General features: G+C 48.3%; 1 protein-coding gene across 6 annotated transcripts in view; it reads right to left on the bottom strand.

Annotated features, from left to right (window-relative positions):
* The window catches only part of SAMM50 (SAMM50 sorting and assembly machinery component), a 51,425-nt gene that overhangs the window by 7,494 nt on the left and 22,077 nt on the right, over nucleotides 1-21,854 (bottom strand). For 4 of the 6 annotated variants that reach the window (XR_010139540.1, XR_010139541.1, XR_010139542.1 and 1 more), the window contains exons 9-14: nucleotides 21,307-21,378; nucleotides 20,183-20,269; nucleotides 16,438-16,508; nucleotides 13,900-13,967; nucleotides 8,641-8,787; nucleotides 7,490-7,631 (exon numbers count right to left, since the gene is read on the bottom strand). Coding sequence is in view for 3 of the 6 variants with exons in the window: in XM_063723104.1 (XP_063579174.1) it covers nucleotides 7,490-7,631; nucleotides 8,641-8,787; nucleotides 13,900-13,967; nucleotides 16,438-16,508; nucleotides 20,183-20,269; nucleotides 21,307-21,378 (587 nt within the window). In the remaining 3 variants the exon portion in view is untranslated. Of the gene's footprint in view, nucleotides 1-1,350; nucleotides 1,539-6,334; nucleotides 6,453-7,489; nucleotides 7,632-8,640; nucleotides 8,788-13,899; nucleotides 13,968-16,437; nucleotides 16,509-20,182; nucleotides 20,270-21,306; nucleotides 21,379-21,854 lie in introns of those variants that run through there. The other 2 variants (XM_002831240.5, XM_054543772.2) reach the window with 2 other exon arrangements.

Below are 21,854 nucleotides of genomic sequence, written 5' to 3'. Positions count from 1 at the left end.
TTTCACCACGTTGGCCAGGCTGGTCTTGAACTACTGGCCTCAAGTGATCCACCCACCTCAGCCTCCCAAACTGCTGTGATTACAGGCGCAAGCCACCATGCCCAGCCAAAACTGTTTCTTTTTATATATTCTCTGTAAAATCCCTGCAGCTTCTGCAGGCAATGAGGGCGAGACAGTCCTGGGGCGCCTGAGAGTGTGGCCCAGGGATAACATGGGTCTCCAGACTGAGGCCCAAATCTTCAGGTCATTTGGCAAAGACATAAACAACAAGTTACGGGGAGGACTGAAAGTGACGGGGACTCAGCCCCAGCTCAGAGAGAGAAAAAATCGGAGAGTAAAGCATGTGCGAAGGCCTGCGGGGCATCACCTGCAACACTAGACGTTTCCATATGGCACCACTTTTTCAATTCAAAGGAGGTTTAACGTTCTTCAAAAACTTTTTTTATGTGTGACCAATTTAAGACTATCCCCCAAATATTAGACAGATACTAGCTGTGTGAGACAGAATAATGTCCCGCACTCCCACCCAGCCGAAGATGCACACCTCCTAATCCCTGGATCATGTAAACATGATGATAACATGACAAGGGGGAGCTAAGGCTGCAGACGGAATTAAGGACGCTCATCTGCTGACCTAGAAATAAGACCCCTGGATTCCCCGGGCGGGTCCAAGGTCACCACAAGGGTCCTTCAAAGACAGCAGAGAGGCAGAGGAGGTAAGACGGAGAGATGGGGGACACCATATGGCTGGCTTTAAAGATGGAGGTGACGTCGGCCAAGGAATGTGGTGCCTCTAAATGCTGGCAAAGGAGGGGGATTTCCCCTTAGCACCTCCAGGAGGACACAGCCCAGCAAGACACATTCTGGACTCTGATCTCCAGACTACAAGAGGATTAATGTGTGTTGTTTTAAGCCCCCAGGTTTGTGGTGACTTAGAGCACGCCAGAAAACGCACACTCATTCATGCTGCCATTCGTCTGTAGACACCAGGCTCCCTCTTTGCTTCAGTGTCCCTAATGTTACACGATTTGGATATTTCTCCCTTGCCACTCACACATTCAAATGGCTCGAGCACTGTGGCTCCAAGCGCACGCTGCTGTGGGCCTCCTCTGACACCAGCTGGTGCATCGAGGGGAGCGCACCCTCTCCGTAACAGCAGGGCTGAGATTCCTCTGGGGCCAAGCTCCCTCCTGCTGCCTGGCTCTGAATACATCATGTCTGGTACATGGGAACCAAACACAGAGACTCGCAGACACTGGGCGGGTGTGTGAGAACACGGGTGGTCCCGGGGAAAGGCCACACGGGCCACACTGTGGAGTGAAAGCAAACCACATCCATGCTGCCTCGGAGTGTGTCTTTAACATTTATTGACGGGGTTTCCCACAGGGTCTGCAGTCAAAGAATCACTGAGCCGTGTTTCCTCGAGAGACGGTGCGTGGCATGGGCGCCTTGCTGCTGCCCAGTCCCAGAGCTTCTCCTGTAGGGGTATCAGCTACAGGAACCTTATCCCAGCTCCAAACTGGACGCCATCACATATCCTAAAAAAAGGGGAGAGATCAGATGCGGTGGCCGCTCCGCCAACCCTGCCATCTTCACAACTCAGTGAGCATGCGCCTCTCAGAAGGTGCCACCTCCGCTTCCTCCTCCTCCTGCTGCCTTCCTGCCTGGCTGCTGGCCTCACCCTCACCGGCCCCTGCTGCTTCCTCCTTTGCTGGTTAAGAACCTTCACCAGCTGGTTAAGCCCTCAGAGAATGGAAAAGGGAAAGAAGGAAAGAAGGAGAGACCCAAATCCTCCTGCACTGCTCCCTCCTCACCTCCTTCACGTTCACCTCTCCTGACGGAGAGGGCAGAGGGCTGATGAGAGGCGGAGCAGGGAGGGAAGGAGCAGGAAGGACAAGGTGGGTAGTGAGGATGGAGGAGAGGCAGGTGGACAGAACTTAAGGTCCGCCCGGCCCCCAGAAGGTCCTGGGGCTTAGGAAACCAGCAGTACCCACAGCCCTACAGGGGTTTAGCCTGACCACCTCTTAGACCTGCTCCTGACCCCAGGAAGGAAGGATGCCAAGGTCACATTGGTTGCCATATCTGTTATGAGCTGACCCTCTGCAGGTGTGACTCCACACAGTGGTAAGAACCTGGGGACAAACCACCAGGCCCATTTTCAGAGAGGAGCAAACAGGCTCCAGTCACATGGCTGAGAAGTGGCAGGACAGGACTCCAGACCCGGCTCAGGGGCACCCACAGGCCTTGTTCTTTCCGACACACTGCCATGCCTCAGCCTTGCTGAGGATGCACAGCTGGGGGGCAGCCTGTCACCCTGACAGCATGCCTGCAGCAGTTCTGTCCGCCTGGAGCCTGTGCATGGGGCAAGGCCAACGCTGCCCATTTGGGACAAGGTGGGCCTAACCTAGGGACCTCAACTTCTGGGGAAAATGATATTCAGAATCCTACACAGCTGCAGCCAGGGCCAGGGAACACAGCCTTTTTGCAAGCTGTGGGCAATTTCTAGAAAAGACCAGCAAGAACGGCTCCTTTATTCACGACGCCCGTGCCCTCGCCCAAGCTGAGGATTTGGAGTACATGAACACTGGCAGCAAGTTTTCCTTTTCCAACTTGACTCTGAGCAAGAAGACACAATATCTGATCCACGAAGAGACTCAAGACAGATACTCACGAATGCTGCGCCGGCCTCCTGCAGGATGAAGGGTGCTTATTAACCAACCCCAGCAGTGCAGTCCTCTCACCAGAAGCCAGGCCTGCGGCTCCTTCGTGATTACAGTAAGCCACATCCATGGCCTTAAAACACCAGAATCCACATCAAACCCGGGCTGCATTTGTACCATTTAGTTGTGTTCAGATCTGTTTTTATATTGTACACTCTCTGCTCCTTCAAACTGGTCTATACCTACATTCACTACTTAGAAAAATGCCTGAACATAAGCTAGGAGCTAAAAAGGAAGTCAAGCTCTTGGCATATGTAATTCAGAAAACAAGCAAGCATTCCAATAAAGGCCTGTTCACTCTAAGTACAAACAAACAGATTAAACAACTTCACAAGCAAAGGTTTATGCTCAGAGACCACATAAACATGCCACAGAACAAAATACCCACTGCAAACATTCAAAGCAGTGCTGCGAAGTTCCACCAGACCAGGGGCAAGCCAGCCTTGGCATCCTCCAGACAGCCCCAAACATCCACCTTCTGCTGTGCACCCCACGCTCTCTCCCTCCCTCACGACTGCTGTCTTGGTGCAGGGCTGCTGGTCATCTCCCACCTTCTTCTCACCCAGCACTGCCACTGCCAGCACGGGGTCTTAGAGTTTGATGTTCAAAGGCTTCTGACGAACTTGGACTCTGAGGCTGGAGGCCAGGAAGCACCCAGCATGGGGTCTTTAGGAAGGTCATGCCAATAGCACCCTCGGCGCCTTGCACCCCATCTCCCACCACATGCCAGGAGCCTCTCCACCTGGCTCTCACTTCCAACACCAGGTGCAGTTCTAGTCATGGGGACCTCAGCGGTGAACAAGGCAGATGAAGTCCTGAGCTCAAGGACCCTGGCATGTACCCAAGGGGAAAAAGGTCAGCGGGGCTGAAAGGCAAAGGCATGGAAGCTCAGGGCCTGGACCTCCCCACTCCCCCTTCTGTTCCCGTAGGATGCGGTTCTGCCCGGTGCCCGCCAACAGTGCACACCTGCACAGCTTTGCTCCTGCCTTTGCTAGCCAGGACCACTGTCCCTGCATGTCTTCTGCAAGTACCTGGCTATCTGTCCTCCAGGAAGATTCAGCTCAGGGACCTGCTCCAGGGGGCCCTCTCAGCACCCTCCCCAACAACCAAGATGATCCACTTTCTTGTCTTCCTGCTGCTGTGAGCTGCTCTCCCGAGCGAGCCTGATTCAGCCCTGTGTCTCCAGAGACCGGACTCCTAACACACGAACTGACAGAACGCTGTAGATCCCAGAGACAGTGGTGCCACAAATCACTTGCGACATAACAGTTAGCAAACATCTCCAAACTGTTTCCTTCTTTGTGAATGTCTGAAGTCCTATTTACAGTGTGCCCGCCTCAGTTATGGGGGAAACCTGTGGATAATTTCTACACACACGATACCCCATCCTGCCAGCTACCTAATTTTAGAAATGAAGATTAAATCTGGCAACCTCACTCCAACTTCACGAAATTCCAATATTGATGACCAACCTCAAACAAGGCCTCACACTGAGCGAAAATGTCTTCCACACTCGGGGTGCCAGGCTGACCCCGTTCGGAGCTCACTGTCCATAATAAACATCTGCTGAACAGCTGCCACCTGGCCTGGGGGCAGAGGCACTTCCTTATAGCCTGGTCTTTAAATGCCACGTGCTTAGTAAGCGGCTTCCTCCCAGAATAAACCATATTTCGAAATTAATCTCTGAAATGTATTTTTTAGATTTAACCTGAAGAGAGAGAAGTAAAGCTGAAAAGTAAATGTAACCACTTTATATGAAAATTATTTCAGAAAGGGTCAATTCAGCAGAGCTCCTAAAAGTCATGTTGACTTCTCAGAGCACACTGACACCCAGTGGCTACAAAGAGCACTGCAATGGTGGTGACGGCAGCGTGGGCTGCTCAGACCCTCCCTGCCCCAGACGTGCACAATGGTGGGTCCCAGAGCAGCAGGGACTGTGTCAGAGAGCAGTAGCTAAAGCTTCCCTCGCTCCAACGCCCCTCGAGCCCCGGGCCTGCAGTCAACCACTCAAAACCACCCACTTAAGCTAGGTGTTGGTGCAGCAGCGTCACAGCGCTTCTGGGGCTACCTGCAAGGATTCAAATGAGCACGTGGCTGTTAGGCCAGGGAGCCCAACACTCCCATCTGCAGAGGGAATAAGGGATTCGCAGAAAGAAACTTGCAAAACCAGCCTGGTCTGCTGAAGACGGTAACGGCGTGGAGTTATCTAATGCAGTCTCGCTCTGGAAAAAGGTGCCCATTTTTTCACTTTATTATCTCCAAAATCAGGATGCATCATCCCATCTATGGCTTGTCACAAACTGTCTGTTAGGTGGTAGCTGTGCAACAGCTCCCACAGGAACCTGTTCCCTTGTGTGAGGGGCTGGCCACACCGGGTGTATCAGCAGCAGAGCAGCCCAGGAAAAAGATAACCACTTCCCGACCCCAGACCAGGCGGTGCACCAAGGACTTTGCATGCAGTAACTCACTGAGTTCTCCAAACTGCAACAGTCACCATCATTATCGTCCATCCTCTGGGCATGAAAATGGACACCCAGAGAGGTTTTGTGACTTACCCCGGGCCACACAGTCACACAGAGTGGCCAAGCTGGGCCCCAAGCCCAGGTAGCTGGGCCTCCAGGCACACATGCATGCAGCCTGCGTGACTACACCCTTTCCAGCTTGGGCTTTGTGTGGAGAACAGGAGAGGTGTGGAGGAGAATGGGAGCTGGCAGTTGTGGGAGCAGCCACTGCCATCTCTGAAGGCACTGGAAGGCCCTGTCATCACTAGGGAGCTGCAGCAGCCTGGCAGCCCCTGCCGTGTCCCCAGATGCGGAGCAGACGCTGAACAGCCTTCTGGCAAGAGTGTAAAGAGCAGATTCCGCTGAAGCAATAACCGTAAAGGACCTGAATGACAGACGCAGACTGCACCTGAGAGGCGATGCTCAGAAACACTTGAGAATGCGGCTCCCCTTTACAAAGCACCATCCCCTACATGCTGATGTGGAAGACGGACAGAGTAAAAATGATACAGCATTTCCTTCAACTAGCACAAACTACAACCTATTTGAAACCAGGTTAAGGCTCCAACAGCACCACCGTTTGGTGGCAACATAAAGGTAGACACAAAAATGAAGAGAAAAAACATAGGCTGGGGTGCTGTGAATGCATATACAAAACTAAGACACAGTATGAACACTGTTGTGCACTGAATATTCATGTCCCCACAAGATCCACATGCTGAAGTCCTAACCCTGACAGGATAGTGTTGATACCTGGAGGCAGGCCTTTGGGAGGTGCTGAGGTGCAGATGAGGTAATGAAGATGGGGCCCTCATGATGGAATTAGGAGCCGCATAAGAAGAGGCATCGGGGCACTAGCCTGCACTCTTCCTCCTCCAAGTGAGGACACAGTGGCAAAGCTGCCATCTGCGAGCCAAGAAGAGAACCCAACAGCAACCAAACCTGCCAGCACCCTGATCTTGGACTTTCCAACCTCCAGAACTGGCAGAATATGAACATCTGTTGTTTAAGTCACTCTTAAATACTCCATGGTATTTTGTGATGGCAGCCTGAGCCGACTGAGATACACTATAATGAAAACACATCTGAATCTCTTAAAATTTACACAGTGCAGCTGGGTGCGGTGGCTCATACCTGTAATCCCAGTACTTTGGGAGGCCAGTGCGAGCAGATGGCTTGAGCCCAGGAATTCGAGACCAGCCTGGGTGAGCAATGTGGTAAAACCCTGTCTCTACAAAAAAATACAAAAATTAGCCTGGCATGTAGTCCCAGCTACTTGGGAGGCTGAGGCAGGGGAATCACTTGAGCCCAGGAGGTCAAGGCTGCAGTGAGCCATGATCAGGCCATTGCACTCCAGCTGGGTGACAGAGAAAGACCCAGTCTCAAAAAAAAAAATGCCTGGTGCAGTGACTCACGCCTGTAATGCCAGCACTTTGGGAGGCCGAGGCAGGCAGATCACAAGGTCAGGAGTTTGACACCACCCTGACCAACATGGTGAAACCCCGTCTCTACTAAAAATACAAAAAATTAGCCGGGTGTGGTGGCGCATGCCTGTAATCCCAACTATTCAGGAGGCTGAGGCAGGAGAATCGCTTGAACCTGGGAGGCAGAGGTTGCAGTGAGCCAAGATGGTGCCATTGCACTGCAGCCTGGGTGACAGAACGAGAGTCCATCTCAAAAAAAAAAAAAAAAAATTTTACACAATGCATGTAAGAAATAGAATTTGTTTCTATAACTGTGTGACTAGCCCTATACCATATTCACCCATGTAACATTTAGGGAATCTTTCCTCAATAAAATAAGGGGTGGAGAAAAGCCAAGAAGGTGGGTTCCTCTGCTGTAGAGAGGGGTTCTCAAGATCGCATCCTCTGTGGTCAGGAACAAAACTTCACTCACCCCAACTTTCCTAGAGACCCTGGCCTGCAAAGTCAACTGCTCAAAACACTGCCTTCTGTTTTCAGCACGCAGGAACCGAATCACCTGTCAATTCCTCCAGCCAGACCCTCGCAGGGGCTCCCACTACCCCGGGAACAACAAGTACAAAGCGCCTGAGGGAGGGGGTGGCAACGCTTCACACTTGCTCCTCCCAACCAGATGAAGAAAAACCCAAAGGAGGAAAATACATGTGTTTTCATTATTTTGCTAACTATTTAATTTCTCTTAAAATCTTCAAGCTTAAAAGCCACTGATGAAATTAACCACGTCCAAAACAAAATAGAATTACTGGAGAGTGGGATGTGATTGTGAAAAATAATTCCCAACACGTACCTGTCGCCTGTCTGTACTCCCATGGGGATGCAGTAATTAAGTTCCAACCGAGCAATGTTGCCAAGCCTGAGGACAATCCCGGCCCCGTACGACCAGCGGATGCACTCAGCCAGCTTACGAATATGAGCTTTGGGGCCCTCCCCTGAAAAGAGAAAGACGTGTGAGCAACAGTGCGTGCCCGTCCTTCCAAGCTCTCCCAGCTCTCCCAGACAAGCCCTGGCTCCCCCTTGCTGGGCCCTGCAGTTGTTTTTAAAGCCAGGCCTAGAGATTAACAAGGATGCATGAAGTGAGATTAGAACCTAAGTCAAGAGAGGACTTGGAACCATACTTACTCACATCCAGAATAAGCCACGCCTTCTCAATTCTTTGGGCCTAGCATATTCTGTTCCCACTGCTTAGAATGACTTTTCCCCATCCCCTGACCACCTGGGAAGTCCCACTCTGAGTCTCAGCTTGGAGACTTCCATGCCTTCTAGGAAGCTTTCTAGGCACCCCTAGCACCCAGGCATCTGCTGGGAGTCTCTTCTGGACCTGAGCTCCCTAAGGAAGGCACCCAATCCTACTCAGCTCTGTGGCCATCATGACTTGTTTATTAAATAGACAAACAGATTTTTCTTCGTAAGGGCATTAGATGATTATTTTTCTTGTATGCTTCATTCGCTCAACCAACCCCTTAATGCTGGGCATTATGTTAGGTGTTGTAAGAATTTTTTTCAAGTAAGGCACAGTCTCTAACTTTAATGACTATGTAATCTAAAAAGACAGACATGGCCTGGCGCGGTGGCTCACGCCTGTAATCCCAGCACTCTGGGAATCCAAGGAGTGTGGATCACGAGGTCAAGAGATCGAGACCATCGTGGCCAACATGATGAGACCTTGTCTCTACTAAAAATACAAAAAATTAGCCAGGCATGTTGGCACACGCCTGTAGTCCCAGCTACTCGGGAGGCTGAGGCAGGAGAATCACTTGAACCCAGAAGGTGGAGGTTGCAGTGAGCCGAGATTGCGCCACTGCACTCCAGCCTGGCGATAGAGTGAGACTCCGTCTCAAAAAAAAAAAAAAAAAAAAGACAGACACGTCTTTGTGTACTGTGCTTTTAAACATGAAAACAACTGTACTACAATGGTTTCTTGAATAGCGCAAGTTTTACCATAGTTGAGGTTGCAGAGGTTTCCTGCGTTGAGAAAGAAGTGTGTTCGGAAAAGTTCTCCAAAGCCACCCTGGCCTGGCCGGAAAGGTAACGGGGTGTAGAGGTGCAGGCCGCCGGCCCAGTACGCTTCTCCACCTAGGTAGTCTCCTAAGCAAGGGAGGGGTGCAGAACAAAAACAAGGTCCAACAAGATTAACGTCACGTTAACTTTCCACAACTTACAGAAGCAAGATTTCTGTCCTGTACACAAAGCCACACAGTGCTGGAGTTTGCAAGCAGCTGTTCTTCTCATTCCTGATACTGATGGCCTCATTTTAAATAATCTTTCTTTTTCTCCTGGTTTGTTTCACACCTTGATTTAACTGAGGAGGCAAACAAAGCCAATGTTGTTGAGGAAGGAATGCGCTCTGTCATTCATCGTATCTGTGAAATGCTTTGAAGAAATGAGTCTCATGACAATGACTTTATCCACAAATGTAGATGACCAAATCACTTCCACCTGCAAATGAAATGCATTATTTTGCCAAATTTTCGAGAGCGCAATAGAGACAAAATGCAGAAAGCGTCTCTGCAGTGTGTGGAGACAGCTGCACACGATTAATCAAAAGGCAGAGGCTGCCTGCCACCCACTGCACAGCGAGACCAGGTTCCAGCTCAGTGTCTTCAGAGAAGAGACGATTCTCAATGGTTCATGACCGCTTGGATTTAGGTTACTTTTGCCAAAGTGTAAGCCTATCCACTGAGAGCATGTATTTGCATATTTCTAAAAACGTTCCTGTCCATTCCATTTTAAACTATAAAGCAACAGAAAACATACAACCCAAAGGTTTATACTTTGTTGCAAAATACCATTTATAAAGTGTCTTACTCTCCTCTAATACAAAATGACAGAGCATGAAATGGGAAAATACTGATGTCTTCAAGACTAACTTCAAGGAATGAACTGCTGATTCATTTAAAGACTTCAGTTCCTCACAATCCAGAGGAAGAAGGAAAAAAAAGACACCAACATCTCCTTAATCCCTTTCAACACGAGAGCTCTGATGGGAACAGAGAATGAACAAATTACAGGAGAACAACCTTGTTTTTTGTTTCCCAGAAACCACTCCTCCTCTCTCTTCTTAAATAACTGATTTTATTCTGAACATAAAAATTAAATATACTCATTGTAGAACATCTGATCAACATAAAGAGAAAAAAAGGAAAATATTTTAATTTCTACCATTCAGAAATAAACAGCTAACATCCCGATGTCCTTTCTTCTAGTGGATTATAATGTAAATGTAAAACCAAATAAGCAAGCCAATAAAATGTGGTGCTTGCTCGCTCTGTCTCTCTCTCTCTCTATATATATATACACACAGTTTCCAGTCGTACTTTTTTTCAGTTTTAATATATTGTAAACACTTTCTCCTAACGCTTTAGCTTCCTTGAAAATAGGATTTTTATGCCTGAAAAACAACGTAGGTGGACCAATATTTAATGATCTATTTCTCTTCTATTGTCATACTGGTTTCTAACTCCTTTATGACGGACTTTAACCTATGATGAGTTTCCTGGCACAAACATGTATTTTTTTAAGCTTTTATTGTGTATACATATAGGAAAGTATACACATCCTAAGTGTACAGCTCAATGAATTTCTATATCTGAAACACATCTGCCCAGAGAGCACCAGGACCAAGAAACCAAGCACACCCCACACGAGGCCTTGCCTTCCCTTCTAACCACCACCTGCTGCCCATACCACATGCAGCCACTGCCCCATCCGCTCACAGCACAGGCCACCTCACCTGCCTCCAAGCTTTATAAATGGGATCTTAAAGGAGGCATTCCTCTGGGTCTAGCTTTTCCCCCCCGACATGTTCCTGAGATTTACTCATGCCATCATTCAGCCAGTGCCTGTAACTTGTTCTTCCTCATTATAGTAGGAGATACCACTAATTATCTGACCATTTCCTACTGTTGATGGGCATTTCGGTTTCCAGTTTCCAGCTTGGGGCTATTAATGAATAGTATTACTAACAATTCTTGAATATACACATTTTAAGGCTCTTGATACATCAAACCACTTTCACAAAAAAATTATAGCAATTTACATCCTTGCCCACAGAGTCTGGCCAACCGCACGGAGGTGGTGAGTGGAACACCAGCGTGCCTTACTTCTCAGGTAGGTAAAGGCTCAGCTCTCATAGACTCGGCATATCACACTTGCTTATAATAAACGGATGAAATAAAACCATCAAAAACTTAGGTTCCTTTTCTTAAAAATTACACTCTAATGAAGCACTCTAAATACAAGTGAAAAGAAATAATATATACTTTCGACAAAACTTTATGCAGAGTGTAGTTGTTGCTTATAATGACATAAAAATGGAAGCAACAAAGGTGCTGAAGATTTTAAGAAATCCTGGGCGCAGTGGCTCACGCCTGTAATACGAACACTTTGGGAGGCCGAGGCGGGCAGATCACCTGAAGTCAGGAGTTCAAGACCAGCCTGGCCAACACGGTGAAACTCTGTCTCTATTAAAAAATACAAAAATTAGCTGGGCCTGATGGCGGGCACCTGTAATCCCAGCTACTCAGGAGGTTGAGGCAGGGGGAATCACTTGAACCTGGGAGGCAGAGGTTGCAGTCAGCTGAGATCACGCCACTGCACTCCAGCCTGGGAAACAGAGCGAGACTCCGTCTCAAAAAAAAAAAAAAAATTTAAGAAAATCAGGGGAGAATGTTTAATAATGGAATAATATACATCCACTTAAATGATGTTTTAAAGTTCCATAGCATGTGGAGATACCTCTGACGGATGTTGCATGTCGGAGACGGTTCCAGGAGTATAAATGAGACAACCTTCCCAGAAAGTATGATAAAGCCCTAAAAGATCTGGCAATTTCACATCTAGAATTTCATATTCAAGTAAAACTTGGCCAGGCGTGCTGGCTCACGCCTGTAATCCCAGCACTTTGGGAGGACAAGGCGGGCAAATTATGAGGTCAGGAGTTTGAGACCAGCCTGGCCAACATGGAGAAACCCCGTCTCTAATAAAAATACAAAAATTAGCCGGGCACGGTGGTGGGCACCTGTAACCACAGCTACACAGGAGGCTGAGGCAGGAGAATCGCTTGAACCTGGGAGGTGGAGGTTGCAGTGAGCTGAGATTGCGCCACTGCACTCCAGTCTGGGCAACAGAGCAAGACTCCATCTCAAAAAAAAAGAAAGAAAGAAAAAATAAATAAATAAATAAAACTTACAGATGAGTACCAAGATTCAGTTAGAAGGTGAATACACTGTTTTATAATCATAAAAGAAAAAAAAAAACACAAACTCAATGTCCAAAGCTTGGGATTTGGTCTTTAAAAAGATAATAGTGCGTCATAAGACAAAACACGCAGCCATTAAGATGATAAACTTTCTCTCTCTCTTTCCTCACTGGGGAAATGCAAAAGGACGCAGCCACTCTGGAAGCTCGCCTGGCAGCTCCTTACGAAGGGGAGGCGTGCTCTTAACGCGTGATCAAACAACTGCGCTCCCCGGCACTGACCCAGCTGATGTGACAACTTATGTCCCAGAAGCTGTCCACAACAACCTGCACATGAATGTTGATAGAAGCTTTACTCATCACTGCCAAACACTAGAAGAAACCAAGCTGTCCTTCGGCAGCTGAATGGACAAACAAACTGTGGTACTTCCAGACAAAGGAATATTATTCGGCAACAAGAAGAAACAAGCTATCAGGTCCCAGAAAGACACGGAGGGATCTTAAGTGCAAATTACTACGGAAAAGAAGACAACTTGAAAAGGCTACAAACTGTATGATCCCAACTCCCAAACTGTCTGGAAAAGGCAAAACTCCATGGATAGTTCAAAGACCTGTCATTTCCAGTGGTCTGCTGGGAGGGATGAAGGGAGCCCAGGATTTTTAGCGCAGTGAAGCCACTTTGTGTGATCCTGGAATGGTGAACGCAGGACATCATGCATTTGTCAAAGCCCACAGAAGATACAACACTAGGAGTGAATCCTCATGTAAACTATGGCCTTGAGTTAATAAGGTTATCATATTGCTTCACCAATCCTAACCAATGAAGCATCCTAACACAAAGTGCTAATAATAAAGGAAGCTATGGGGGTTATACAGGAACACTGTACTTTTTGCCCAACTTTTCTGTAAACCTAAAACTGCTCTAATAAATTAAGCCTATTAACTAAAATATAATTATACGATGTCAATATGAAATATGTAGCTGTTAAAAATGGCATTTACTCTCATAAAAATATACTGTTACATTTTTATGAGAGGTGATGAGAGAAATGGGTTTAAAAATAATACATAGGGGCCAGGCGCAGTGGCTCATGTCTGTAATCCCAGCACTTTAGGAGGCCAAGGCGGGTGGATCACGAGGTCAGGAGTTCAAGACCAGTCTGGCCAACATAATGAAACCCCGTCTCTACTAAAAATACATAAAAAGTTAGCCAGGCGTGGCGGTGTGTGCCTGTAACCCCAGCTACTCAGGGGGCTGAGGCAGGAGAATCGTGTGAACCCGGGAGGCGGAGTTTGCAGTGAGCCGAGATCGTGCCACTGCACTCCAGCCTGGGCGACAGAGCGAGACTCTGTCTCAAAATAATAATGATAATATTAATAATAATACGTAGGGGTCGGGCACGGTGGCTCACGCCTGTAATCCCAGCACTTTGGGAGGCTGAGGCAGGCGGATCACGAGGTCAGGAGTTTGAGACCAGCCTGGCCAACATGGTAAAACCCCATCTCTACTAAAAATACAAAAATTAGCTGGATGTGGTAGCGGGGGCCTGTAATCCCAGCTACTTGGGAGGCTGAAGCAGGAGAATCATTTGAACCCAGGAGGCGGAGGTTGCAGTGAGCCGAGATCGCACCATTGCACTCCAGCCTGGGCAACAGGGCGAGACTCCGTCTCAAAAAAAAAAAAATATGTAAACAAGGGAAGAGTAGGAGGCACATGTCAAACCTGCAGGGAACGGACAACAACATGTTTACACGTGTTCTCTCTGGGTAGGATTGCAGGTCATTTTCACAGAGTTTTTGCTCAGATATATTTTCTCATTTTCCTACAATTCTCTCAATAAATGTTCTACACCTGCTACATGATAAGTTCTGTGTTAGGTGCTAATTCCACCACTGTGAAAGAGGAATGTCTATTATCGCTGTAAGCTAATAACAGGTACATGATTTCCAAAGTGAGACGCGAGCCTTCTAGCCTTGGCGCCATGACGGGAAAGGACAGACCTTCGCTCTGTGGCCCGATGCTGTGCATGCTGAATCCGCGAACGCTTGTGGGTCCTCCGAGGTAAAACCTAGGACAAAACGGCACAGGTCAGAAGGAAGTCAGGAGGTGAGAAACGACAGGACACACGGAACGCGTAGGAAGCACATGTCAGACTCACATTCGATACTAGATTATCGACAGCATTTTCACAAGGCAAAACTTTTGAGAAAGACCAAGAGGGTGACACTACAGGGGAATTTCATAAAAATCTCAACACCTAAGGAGATGCTGCAAACTTTGGAGATGCAGGTGAGACACAAGATGCAAAGAAAGACACTAGGAGAGAGGGGCAGGGCAAACTGTCTTTCACAAAGGAACCATCTGCTGTCTGTGAGAATTCATGACGCAGTTCCTTTTCATGGCGGGCCTCCTACTGGCTCACAGTGCGATATTAAGCGAACAAGAGCAGGATACAAATTATTTAATAGTATAATCCCAATATTACAAAAAGGGGGGCTATAATACTAGAAATAGACCAAAAAAGAATTCTTCTTAGGTTTATAATTTTTAAATATGAGCTCCTCTTGTTCCCTAATGAACTGGATTGTCACAGTCTCACCAACCATATCTGAATAATATGAAAAGCATGAATTAAAAATTAATTACATAAAAACCCATCCACTTTCTGAAAAATTGAACAGCATATTAGAACCCGATTTTAGATTATGATAATTACTAAAAAACGAATTTAAATGACAAGAGAAATTCTGTGTAATCTTTCCAGCCAAGAGGCAGCCAAGGACACAGCCCCAGCAGGTGCCCTCAGAGCCCTCTGACCCTTGAGGCCGCGGGAGGCTAAGAACACCCTGTAGGTCTGCAACAGCACAAAGGGAACAGGGCGCGGCTTTTTCTGGTTTTCCTACCACATAAAAGCCTTTATGAATTTTTTCATTTTAATTTGAGTTTTAAAACCTATCAATGTGTTTTTACTACTTGGGATTTCTAAGCAAGGCTTTTCTGAATACCCCATTAACATGAATTGCAAAAACAAACAGCAAGCTCCATTTTTAAAGAAATGATCAATCAGGCCAGGCGCGGTGGCTCGCGCCTATAATCCCAGCATTTTGGGAGGCTGAGGCAGGCAGATCACCTGAGGTCAGGAGTTAGAGACCAGCCTAGCCAACATGGTAAAACCTCGCCTCTACTAAAAATACAAAAATTAGCTAGGCGTGGCGCCGGGTGCCTGTAGTCCCAGCTACTTGGGAAGCTGGGGCAGGAGAATAGCTTGAACCCAGAAGGTAGAGGTTGTAGTAAGTCGAGATCGTGCCACTGCACTCCAGCCTGGGTGACAGAGCAAGACTCTGTCTCAAAAAACATACATAAATAAAATAAAAAATAAATGATAAATCACACATTTGAATTCAAATGATCCAGGATGCATATAACATAACGAGTGAAATCGTTCTGCCTGCTGCATCCCAGGCTCTGGGGTGCCCACCGTCACTGTTTTGGTGGCTGGCTTCCCAGGCCCTCGGTGCTACACCTGCATGCACGCTGGAAAGGGATCCACTAAACATATTCATGTGCAAAATTTTAACTTATGAACACATATCTCCTTATTTTTAATAACTACATAGATCTGGAATGGTTGTGCTAGAATCTCATCATTTCCCTACTGGGGAACTTATATAAGGCAGTTTCAAATTCTTTGCTATTTATCAGCAATGCTACAATGGACATCCTTCTACACATAAATCTTTACACACTTAGAAAAGTACTTTTGTAAATTAGATTCATGGAGTTTTGTGAAACTGTTAGGATCCAGATTTTATAAATCTAAAATTGTTCTACTTCCAAACCACCATCCAAAAAGGCTGTACCAGTACATTTTAACTAATGCAGGGTTGAAAAAAAAGTTTTTTGCCCTAGAGGACAGTGATTAGTATTTCGAAGCAACAAGTACAAGTTCATACCCTGCTGGCAGGGGTATAAATTGCTGTAAGCTTCCTAAAAGCAGCACCCAGCAATACTATGAGTTTTACTTTGAGAGAGTAATTCCACAGAAAATAAAATAAACAACAAATTATCTTAAAAGTTATTATTCACAGTGTTATTTATAAAAATCACAAATTAGAAACAAATAAAATATCAAAAAATACACGGTAGGCTAAAAAGTTATGGTATATGCAAATAATGAACATATGCCACTACAATGCTGCTTATAAAGAATTTCTCATGACTTGGTGAGTGATTTCTCTAATTTCTTTAAGTGTTTCTCCATTTTTGCATTTCTGCAATGAGTATGAACTGCATTCCTTCATAATCAAAAGGGAACAATACATTTTTAATATAATAAAGTAACTTCCCCAACAAAAGCAAAAAATATTAAGTGTGAAGTATACCCAATATTTTGAAATTAGCTTAAACATAAATACTAAAGGAAAATTTGAAATACTATGCTCTCCTAAATAAACTTCTCTAAAATATCTTATAAAAAACAACTGAAAAGATACAAAGGACAATATGTGCAAATTATCCATTCATTGATTAGTACTTACCTATCAGCAATGCTTGACGGCTTATCACCAATGGGCACCAACATTCCGCCCCAGAGAGATGCTGAAAAAACCTGTTCAAATAGAAACAAATGGTTGTTTTCTCCCAGCATTCCTTTCACTCCAGGGAACATCAGCAACTAGCAAACTGGCCACACATTGAACGCCCGTGGCGTGCAGAGCTCCATGCTAGGGTGCAAGGGCCGCAGGAGGATGCCTGGCTTGTTCTGTTGCAGAGCTACCCTTCGAAGGGCCATGTGGATTCTATTAAAACATGCAATTCCAAAGTCCAAATCAAGACACACCGAAGGCGAGCAGGGCCCGGCTTCCATTCGCACACCGGGCAGGCCCCTGCTCTGCGACAGGAAGTGACGCCCAGCAGCACGAGCCAAGGCCTCAGGGAGGAGGGAGCCAGGCCCCCTGCACCTGCTCAGGCCTCTTTGCCGCGGCCTCAAAATGTGGAAGGATTCAGGGCACATGGCATTTTAGGCTGAAAGAAGGTACCGGCTGCAAGGCTCCCCCAGTGCACAGACGCACTCCCATCTCCACTCTCAAGGACAGAACCCTGTCTCTCAAAGGGCAGGAGGCAGTAGCCAGTCTTGGCTCAGTGAGCCCATCTTCACGCCACAAAACCTTCTCAACAATGTCCTCAACCAGGTGGAGGCTCTCCTGCTCCCCTGCACCCCATGTTTTCGGGTGGCTGGCCAAGCCTCACACACTCTCTGCCTTGCAAATGTCTATGTCCCTCCAAGCTGCTCAGAAATGGCTTTCTCAGAAGCTTCTGTAGGAAGGACAAGCTTCTGGCCCCACAGCAGCTGGCATTTTCTTCTCAGCCAGGTGTCCGGACTCCGCTCAGAAGGCTCCAGGGCTTCCCTCTCATGTAGAGTGGAAGCAAGAGCCCACATCCGGCCTCCAGGGCCCTCCTGCCACTACTGCTCTTGGAATCCATGCTCCCGCCCGAGGTGTCCCACTGTTCCACACTTGCTCCCTCACCGGTGCTCTGGGCTGTGCTCAGAGGTTGCCTTACTAGTCACCCTCCCTGACCATCCTAACTAGACAGCATCCCCTTCTGGTCACTTTCTACCCCTTAATTCTGCTTTATTTTTCTTCACAACACTTGTCACCACCTCCTCAATTATATATAAAGATATTAGCTTATAGGTTTCCCTTCTCAGGAATGGAAGTTCCTTGAGAGCAGGAATTGGGTTTTGTTCACTGATATATTCTTAGTGCCTGCACAGTGCCTGACAGCCAGCATACATGTGTTGGACGGGTGGATGGATGAGTGGTGGGTGGGTGGGCGAATGGATGGATGGATGAATGGATGGATAGGTGGATGGGTGGATGGGTGGATGGGTGGATGGATGGATAGGTGGGTGGGTGGATGGATGGATGGATGGATGAATGGATGGATGGATGGCTGGGTGGGTGGATGGGTGGATGGATGGATGGATGGATGGATAGGTGTGTGGGTGGGTGGGTGGATGGATGGATGAGTGGATGGATGGATGGATGGATGGATGGATGGATGGATGGATGGATGGGTGTGTGGGTGGGTAGGTGGGTGGGTGGATGGATGGATGGATGGATGGATGGATGGGTGTGTGGGTGGGTGGGTGGGTGGATGGGTGGATGGATGGATGGGTAAATGGGTGGGTGGATGGATGGGCACTACCACAGGATAAGCACAGGAGCTAGGGCACAGTGGAGGAGCCCCCACTTCCATCTAGGAGGTTGAAGAAGGCTTGCAGGAGACACACCTATACCAAAATCTTAAAGGCAGGGAGCGGGAGGCCAAGGAAACAACTGAAAAAAAGGGAGTTACAGCCAGCGGCAGACAGAGTAAATCCAAGTGCCTGGGAGTCAGGGCGAGCCAATGCCTTCTGGGAAACAAAAAGTATTTCCACAGAGCCGAAGCATGAGACAGGCACAGTGATAAAGGATCAAGGGCTACAGGCACCCTAACAGCACAAGCAGTTTGTGTAGGAAAGCGATACAGTAAGGCTTGTGTTTCAGAAACACTAACACATCCACAGTGTGGAGAAGGGGAAGGGGAAGGCAGGGAGTGGGAGAGGAGCAGAGATGACTCAAAAAGACTAACATGTCCATAGTGTGGAGAGGGGGAAGGGGAAGGCAGGGAGTGGGAGAGGAGCAGAGACGACTCAGAACGTGATGTCAGTTCAGTGCGGATGGGCAGTGCTGAGGGGAGGAGAGGCAGGACCCAGTGGGTGGCAGGTGGCTGAGGGGAGGACTGAGAGCAGCCAGGGAGTTAAGTTCAAGGGCAGCCGGGTGCACTGTGCAGGTCAGTGGATGGGGAGCCCAGGCGTGGGTACAGATTTGGGGGGAAAGCGATGAGCTCTGTTGATGTGAGGTGTCTGTAAGGCAGGGGCTAAGACAGCCAGGAGCACTGGAGTCTGGGCCCAGGAAGGAGGCAGGAGAACCAGAGTTGCTGCGCACAGGCGGCAGCTGCAGCCACAGGGCTGTAGGAGACTGTCCCGGAGAGGAGCAGTGTGGGGAGCTGGTTACAGGGATCTAGGGGCAAGCCATGCCTATGAGGCAGAAAGGGCCCTGAGAAGAGAAAACTGGGGAGTGGAAGAGCACAGCAATGATGAATCAAGAAAACAAGAGAGATAAAGTGAGAACAGGCGAGCAGGCGACAACATCCAGTGCCGCAGAAGGGATCAGGATGGGCTCACCGCGCCGGACAACAAGGAGGCCTGTGGTGGCAGGGGCAGAGGAAGGCAGGAACCAAGTTCAAAGTGCAGAGTTAAGGGCTGAATCAGGGCAGTAACAAATTATTTTAAAATGAGCTCTCTAGAAACAGTCGCATGCACCATTTCATTAAAACTCAATCCTTGCCCCCAAGTTTTAAGGTAGATAAGGGCCCAGGCAGCAATGGCAGGGCAGAGCTGCCCCCAGCCACTGGGTGCTGGGAAGACGTGAGAAATATGCCAGGTGTCCTCCCAGCCTGGGGCTCCTCTGGCAAGACCAGAATCCAGTCACTTACTCCTCACTCCTGAGTGAATCAGGAGAAACTGACCCAACAGGACTAAAGATTAAAAAAAAAAAAAAAAAAACAATTTCTGAAAGCACCCAGAGCCCTGTAGATCCAGCAAAGTGAAGACTCAGAAGGCCCACGGAACAGCATTTCAAGGGCAGGAGACACCCCTCTGTCCTCCAGCCACCCCTCCTCCAAGGCCCTGAGATGATAAACGGGGAGGGGCTCTCTCATGGTCCTATGTGTAACGATTAGCAGAGGTTACTTTTTTTTTTGAGAAGGAGTCTCTCTGTCGCCCAGGCTGGAGTGCAGTGGCGCAATCTCGGCTCACTGCAAGCTCCGCCTCTGGAGTTCATGCCATTCTCCTGCCTCAGCCTCCCGAGTAGCTGGGACTTCAGGTGCCCACCACCGCACCCAGCTAATTTTTTCAGTAGAGACAGGGTTTCACCGTGTTAGCCAGGATGGTCTCGATCTCCTGACCTTGTGATCCACCCACCTCAGCCTCCCAAAGTGCTGGGATTACAGGCGTGAGCCACCGCGCCCAGCCATCAGAGGTTACTTTTAAAAGAAAATAATTATGGCTTCTCCCCAGACTACCTGCAAATCTGGCTAAACTGGAAACATCAAAGGTTAAGCATTACCGCCCAGGATTCCACTCTGTGCTTTAGATATTCAGGAGCTAAGATTCTGTGGTAAGATCCCCAAAGTAGGGGCTGACAGTACAGGTGCCAGCGTCCGTTAGATACTCACTGAATCGAATATGAGTTGCTTGTTCAACTGAAGTTCAAAATCTTCTTTGATGAAGCTCACATCCCCGCCAGTGTAGCCTGCCAGTTCCTGCAGGGAAGGAGCACTCAGGTCAAAGGGAGCAAACAGACTTATTACAGGGGCTACAGAATCATGTTTTTGCATCAGGATTTAATTTTGCCGTTTTGTATTTTTTTTAAAGGCAACAGAAAATTCTATCTCCTAGAAGCCACATCCTAATTGTTGCAGACAGCAACAGTGGACGGACTGGGATGGAGGATCAGCAGATCCAAGTGGTGCGGAGGCTGCCCTCTGGCTGTGTGCAGGGAGCACTGGCAACCTGAGTGTCTGAACACAGAGCTCAGCACGGGCAGCTTGGCTCATTGGCTTCATCGGCATTTGGGGAAAAACTCAGCTGACCTTTCACAATGTGGGCTATTTTGTATAAAAACCTGATTTCTAATTGCTCCTCTGAAACTGAAGGTCAGGCATCCCAGGACTTTTGCCCTGCTCGACAACACCTAACTACGACTGGCCAGAGTGAGGGTAGTTGCTCGGGGAAGCCTCAAGGTTCAGTGCAGCCCCCGCTGCCCTCACTCTCAAGCCACCAAGGTGGGCTCCTCACTGTGCCTGCACCTTGTAGGTACGTTATGGTAAAGAACTATGCCCCTGCCTCCAACAAGACAGACTAACAGCCCGCCTCCAACACCAGCAGAGAAGCACGCTCCTCTAAGGTGGTGAAGACCATTCCTCCAGCACCTCCTGCTGCCATGATGCACCTGCCCTGCAGCCGTTGAGGGGTGACTCCTGCTTTCAGACACTCTTTCTCAGGTAACACCAAGTCACAGCCCTCCTCCTGGCCTATCACAGGCCCTCATCAAGGATGCCACAGCCTTGCCCCCACCTTGGGCTCTGTGAAGGCACAAGACTGAACTGCAGAAGGTAGGGAGCAATTCCCAGTTGGAAGCCCTGAGAGTGGAGCCGGCGACCTTCACAAGCGATACTGCACGTGCGATTACTCTGTGGGTCGGCCCACCCCCAGGCCCACCCAGCCCGCCGGGACTTTATCTACTGTCCAAAGCTTGGCTCCCCTCACCCTTCGGGGGTCACAGGTGCAACAACACTACCTGGTTAACTTTCAGCAAAGCACCTCTTCTTGGTAAGATGGAAGAATTCCGAGAATCGATGACCATGGCGTGCTGAAAGAAATTTGAATGGGGATATTTTCACTTTAAGAAGTTCTGTTAGATAACCATGAGCACTCACAGCACGTGGGCCACACCATGCTAGCACTCTACAACTATCATGTCATTTCGTGTTCACAGAGCCCTTGGAGGAAGTGAGGGTGACTGTCTCTATCTTACATAGGAGGACACTGAGACGTCCACACTGAGACTTGAGCTTCAACTGAATAAACAATTCCTGCTCACTACGTGGGAGTTGAACACCCACCACTGGGTTCATTCTCTCAAGGGGCTCAACGCCCTGGCCTAAGCCGGCTCAGCCAGGTTCCTCCTTCTTTTTGAAAGCTGAAATTCCACAGTCAGCTCTGAAGCACACCTCTTCCTGTTACCACTGACACGATTCGGAAAGGACAACACGAGGCAGGACACCACAAGCCCTCGGGGAGTGGGGGCCGCCACTGTGGACACCCCATCTGGGTGACGCTTCTCAG

The sequence above is a fragment of the Pongo abelii genome, chromosome 23, assembly GCF_028885655.2.
Source record: "Pongo abelii isolate AG06213 chromosome 23, NHGRI_mPonAbe1-v2.0_pri, whole genome shotgun sequence".
NCBI lineage: Eukaryota > Metazoa > Chordata > Mammalia > Primates > Hominidae > Pongo > Pongo abelii.
Note: the sequence above shows the minus strand (reverse complement) of the source record. Positions and strands in the feature narration are given on the sequence as shown.